General features: G+C 35.1%; 1 protein-coding gene and 1 long non-coding RNA gene across 3 annotated transcripts; both read left to right on the top strand.

Moving 5' to 3' along the window:
• Positions 1-1,086: 1,086 nt before the first annotated feature.
• LOC121978380 (enoyl-[acyl-carrier-protein] reductase [NADH] 1, chloroplastic-like) lies at positions 1,087-1,692 on the top strand. Its single transcript, XM_042530734.1, has 3 exons — positions 1,087-1,168; positions 1,242-1,354; positions 1,605-1,692. Exons 1-3 carry the CDS (start codon positions 1,097-1,099, stop codon positions 1,690-1,692), a joined length of 273 nt encoding a protein of 90 aa, XP_042386668.1. The 5' UTR covers positions 1,087-1,096.
• Positions 1,693-1,738: 46 nt separating this feature from the next.
• LOC121977700 lies at positions 1,739-3,179 on the top strand. 2 transcript variants are annotated; one of them, XR_006111007.1, is made up of 3 exons: positions 1,739-1,781; positions 1,952-1,993; positions 3,131-3,179. It is a non-coding gene; the product is annotated as an uncharacterized LOC121977700 (long non-coding RNA). The 2 variants fall into 2 exon arrangements; XR_006111008.1 differs by lacking the exon at positions 3,131-3,179 and adding an exon at positions 2,485-2,508.
• The last annotated feature ends 2,195 nt before the right edge of the window (positions 3,180-5,374 follow it).

Raw genomic sequence — 5,374 nt, 5'->3', positions numbered from 1 at the left:
GAACAAAAACCTATCTCCGACTCCTCCTTCGCAACTCCTCCGCGAAAGACGCTCCTCGTCGCTCTCACTGCTTTGCCTTTAAAGTGTTAGCGCATCGACTTTTCGGCGCTTCCTTGGGAGGTAGAATTTTCTGAAAATTTTTAGAAATTTTTTAGAATATAAACTGAGTCGGTATGACACGTTTAAGAGGGTAAATCGATTAAGCTTCGAGAAAGCCTATTTCGAGTACCAATAAAGTGAGAGTTTATTTATTTAATAACCTACGTACATATATAATTCTAAACATATATAAAGTGGACATTATCGCATTGTCAAAGAAGAAGAGTTAGGTAATGAATTTCCTTACTCTTATACTATTGACCTATTCTCTCATATTTGGAGATGTAATCTATGTGTGATTGATTATGTTAATTAGAGTCAGATTGTGAGATATCGAAAAATTTAATAAATAGGGTTATTTGAGAAATAACCTTATAAATTTTTTTCAGAATTTTTAGAAATTTTCTGGGAATTTTTTGGAGCTCGTACGACAGATTTTGAAGGGATCAATTACGGGTTCGGATAAAGCATGTTTGGGATATCCGTTTAAGTGAGAAAATGTTTATTTATATAATTCCTTTTCCTTTATTTCTTTTTTCCCCAAATCGCCGAACTCGTGCCGATCCCGATCCTTTCTCCCCTTCTTCCTCCTCTGTTCTCTCTTGCGGACGATCGACGCCGACGGGAGCAAGGCTTCAGCTCCGACGATCTTTTCTCTGCCGGCATCGACCCTTTAGCTCATATCCAGTCGAAGTTTTCTCCTCCTCGCTCTAATCTCTCTGTTCTCTCACGGGGACGAATCGACGCCGAGCGTGGACGAACCGACGCCGACGGTCGCCGGTGTAGATCTTTTCTCGGAGCTTGCCGGAGATCAATCAAGGAGGCACGGATCATCTTGATCTCCTCTTCTTAACCCATCCCCGAGTTTTCCTCCCAGTTCTGCCGATCCTTTCTTCCCCGATCCATGCACCGACTTGAAGATGCCCTAGGGTTTCGAGGGTAAGCAACCGAAACCCTCGACTTTGTTACTGATGCCTTCTTCTGCTTGGTGCAGGAAATGGCAGAGGCTGTGACGAAAGATTTTGGAAGGATTGACATCCTCGTGCATTCTCTTGCCAATGGACCAGAGGTACTACCTTACACCATCATATAATCATGATGTTTTTTTTACTTTAGTTCTAAATTATGGTTTTCATAAATAGGTAACGAAGCCACTCTTGGAGACATCTAGAAGAGGGTATCTTGCTACAATTTCAGCTTCGAGTTACTCTTTTGTCTCCCTGCTTCGGCACTTTCTTCCAATAATGAATCCAGGTTTCTTTCGATTCCATGAAAACAAAACAATTGCATGTTTCATTTGTGTGTATATTTCAACTTGAGATCCTGACAAGAACATCATTATCAATCCATCATTATATCTTCTTCTTTACGGACAGAATAAAGCAATGCTAGTAGTTATAATAAAACCCAAAATAAAGTTATCAAACAATTCCTTTTCTTGTTGGCACATAGATTTTATATCTCATCTTCACTTTGTTTTGGATGTCTCCGTTAAACATGGCAAGCGGTGCTTCAATATCTTTGACATACATAGCTTCTGAAAGGGCAATCCCAGGGTATAACCTTTTCCCTTGTTTATTCCAAAGTTTATAATTTGGAATACTTGTTTAGTTCTTGCATCAACTTGCAGATACGGAGGTGGAGTGAGCTCAGCAAAAGCTGCATTGGAGAGCGATACAAAAGTAAGTTCAACTCTTCTGTAATTGTTGTATGTGAAATTGATTGTCAAGTTCGGCTAGTGTTCGGAAATATTTAAACCCAAACTATATGGTAGTTCACTCATCTGAGATTATATTTGGCAAAATATAGATTCAATAATTTTGATGTTTTCAGCATTTGTTTTTGGATGTAGGTGCTGGCTTTTGAACTGCACTTGCTTGCCACAAAGCATCAGGTAATTATATAATTAGTAACCATTTGGTGATTGTTAGCATACACGATATGATGGCTTTTCTTCAGTTCAATAGACATGTTTTTACCTACTGCTCTGTATTCCTATGTTCCTTTCTCTGTCTATGTCATGTTTTACATTGATTTTCAATTGCATTTGACTCGAGAATTACCCACGCATGAAATTCTGCAGTTTGTTTATATCACTTGATTATAGAAATTTGTTGAAGAGTTGTCCCGTTTTTGTTTATTTGATCTATGAATTTGTTTGCATTTGCATTATTTTCAATTCTTGAGATGTTAAACACTTCTAGTTGCTTCCTTATACATTGAAGAATGTTTTAAAACATTCTTCAACCTAGCTCTTGATTGTTAATTTTAGTCAATTATAGTGGTAATTGTTAGATCCTTTATTTATTTTAATTAATCTCTATTTGTATATTCCATTATCTAATTAATCAATGACTTATTAATCAATGGTGCTTATTTTTGTAGATGTTTCATCTGATTCCAACACCTTAGGGAGCTTTTATGTACTCAATGACATATTCCGTCTCAACGTGCTCATTACAAAGATTCTAGGATACACTTGGAGGAATGATAACTTGGCCTTATCATCTGGTGTGATTTTAATTAATCTTTCAGTGAAATATTATAAATTTTTTAGATTTATTATGTTATTAAAATTTTAAATAAATATGAAATGTATTTGCAGCTGTGCATATGGAATGATACTTTCTGGATTCATTTTTATTTAAGGCATTCTTTCCTTTAATGGTCGCTTTTAGAATTTAATGTATGACTTCTTAGCATCATATGGAGTGTGTGGGAACGTTTGCATTAGATTGTACCTTTTAGAATTAATGCTGCTTGATCTCTGGGAAAAATAATATTTGCATGGTTTATAATAGAAGCTTTGTATGCAGTGACATAAAATGAAAATTCTGCTTAATAAGAAATTTAAGAGCCACCATATTGTTTCAAGAGGTTACCATTTATGTTACATAGATAATGCTTTTTGCACTTCTGTTAGATGACTAGATCAAATGATTTTTATGGTTATGTAACATTTATGCAGTGCAATTAGAATCACGCGTACAGTTTAGTTTCTAATTTGTAATATATATCTTTATTCAAATAGGTGCCCTCAAGAGTACTGGGAAGAATGCCGACAAACTAAAAAAATGGAGCGAGAGACTTTAACAAATTAAGGAGCACTAGGAGCTGCAGTCCCTCCTCTTCACCGACATCTAAGTAGAAAATCTCGTGTTATATTGTTCTACCTTTGTTTTAATAGTGTTATCATTTTGTTGGTTGCTTATGAAATTTCTTCAGAATGTTATAGATATTATTTTTGAATGTTAGAAAATTGTATATTAAATTTTATTTTGAAATTTAGTATTTTGAATGATTTATAATATTGGAAAATTGTGTATTAATTTTTTTTATTTTTTATCTAAAAAAGACAACGATTTTTTACCGTTGTCGTAGATAGTTTAAAACCGTTGTTGAAGACCCTGTTATTAAAGGTAGACACTCAAAGACAACGGTGAAAAACTGTTGTCTTTGAAGGAAAAGACAACAGTTTTTCACCGTTGTAAAAATGTTGTCTTTGCCTTCAAAGACAACGGTTAAAAATTGTTGTCTTAGGGCACCCCTTTTAACAACACGGCCTTTAACAACAGTTCAAAATGGGCTACGACAACGGTGAAAAACCGTTGTTGTTAGGCTTTTTTCTTGTAGTGATTTAGTAAAATGCAGTCGCCCATTTAATTTATATTGTAGATAACATGGTGTGTGGTGTCACATAGAAGATCATGTTATCAGTTCCTTATAAATTATAAATAGTAGCTCACAACCAAGATGGATTGGGACAAACCATTGGAATGGTTATAATGTAATTTGGTATTAGTTTATTTTGACTATAAAATTATACTAGTATATTATATGTGTATTGAGCAGGACCATTTGAGGTTGTTTCTTTTTATACTGACTGCATAAAAGAACATAACCTCTGTTATTATGGATGTGCATACTCTTAAACCCGATATAATAACAAGCACATATACTTAGTATTTATTTCTTTAATTTATCAATGGGTGAGATTTATTTCATTAAATCAATAGGCCGATAAGTTGGGAAATAATATTATTTATATGGTGTGTTGTTGATTATAGAAGGAAATTATATCCTAGTTATCCAGGTTGATGATGTCCCCTTGAGGAGCTCATAAGGATTGTCATGCAAACCCTGCATGTGGACTTAGTCCGACATGATAATGAAGTTGAGTGGTACTACTCTTGGAGCTAGATATTAATTAAGTGAGTTGTCAGTAACTCATTTAATTAATGGACATTCGATATCTTAAACACAGGGAGATTAATGCACTCATAATAAGAAGGGGCCCATAATGTAATATGAGATTGGTGTGGTAGTTCAATAATAACTCTTTAGTGGTATGAGTTATTATTGATGAACTTGAGTTGGGTGTTCGGGTCGAACACAGGAAGCTCAAGCTCATCGGGAGACCAAAACCAATTCCTCTCTCGGTCCCTGTTGTAGCCTCTATAAAGCCTTGTATCCACAAAGTCAACTTCTTACCCAAGTAATGGGTCAGACACATCCTTGCTTGGTGCAAGGGGGCCGGCCAAGCATTAGCTTGGAGCCCAAGAGGTGGCCGGCCAAGCTTGGTGCCCAAGCAAGGGGCCGACCACATAGGATTAAAAGGAGAGATTTTATTTTTTGTTAAAATCTTTCCTTTTATAGCCATCCACATGGTTTTAAAAGAGAGTTTTAAATTTTAAAATCTTTCCTTTTATAGCTATGTACAAAGGTTTAAATGAGAGATTTTAATTTTGTTAAAATCTTTCCTTTTTGTAGTTATCTATAATGTTTAAAAAGAGAGATTTTAATTTTGACAAAACTTTCCTTTTTTATAATCATGATTTAAAAGAGAAGTTTTAATTTTAATCTTTCCTTTTTTGTAGCCTTCTACATTATTTAAAAGAGAGAGATTAATTTTAAAACTTTCCTTTTGTGACCATCACAATAGGAAATTTAAAAGAGAGAGATTTTAATTATTATTAAAATTTACTTTTTTGCCATGACCAAGGATTATAAAAGAGAGGTAGAGGGTGCTTAATAAAAAATATACATATCTCTATAATTTCTCTCCTCTCTTTTTCTTGGTGGCTGACCTCTCTCCCTTTCCTCTTCCTAAGGTTGGCGGCACCTTGTTTCTTCTCTCCCTTTCTTCTTTCTAAGGCCGGCACCCATCTCTTCTTGGTGGTCGAAACTTGAAAGAAAAGAAGGAGCACTTGGTGGTCAGTTGCTTAAGAGGAAGAAGAGAAGAAAGTTTCCTATTTTGGCATTCCTTGGTGGCCGG

The sequence above is a fragment of the Zingiber officinale genome, chromosome 4B (assembly GCF_018446385.1).
Source record: "Zingiber officinale cultivar Zhangliang chromosome 4B, Zo_v1.1, whole genome shotgun sequence".
NCBI classification, from domain to species: domain Eukaryota; kingdom Viridiplantae; phylum Streptophyta; class Magnoliopsida; order Zingiberales; family Zingiberaceae; genus Zingiber; species Zingiber officinale.
This window is presented reverse-complemented; position numbering and strand designations above follow the sequence as displayed.

Excerpts from the sequence above, each read along its gene's own strand:
- LOC121978380 (XM_042530734.1), top strand. The coding sequence starts at position 1,097 with ATGGCAGAGGCTGTGACGAAAGATTTTGGAAGGATTGACATCCTCGTG. Across the intron at positions 1,169-1,241 it reads CTCTTGCCAATGGACCAGAG|GTAACGAAGCCACTCTTGGA; the intron begins GTACTACCTTAC and ends TTTCATAAATAG. Across the intron at positions 1,355-1,604 it reads CTTCCAATAATGAATCCAGG|CGGTGCTTCAATATCTTTGA; the intron begins TTTCTTTCGATT and ends AAACATGGCAAG.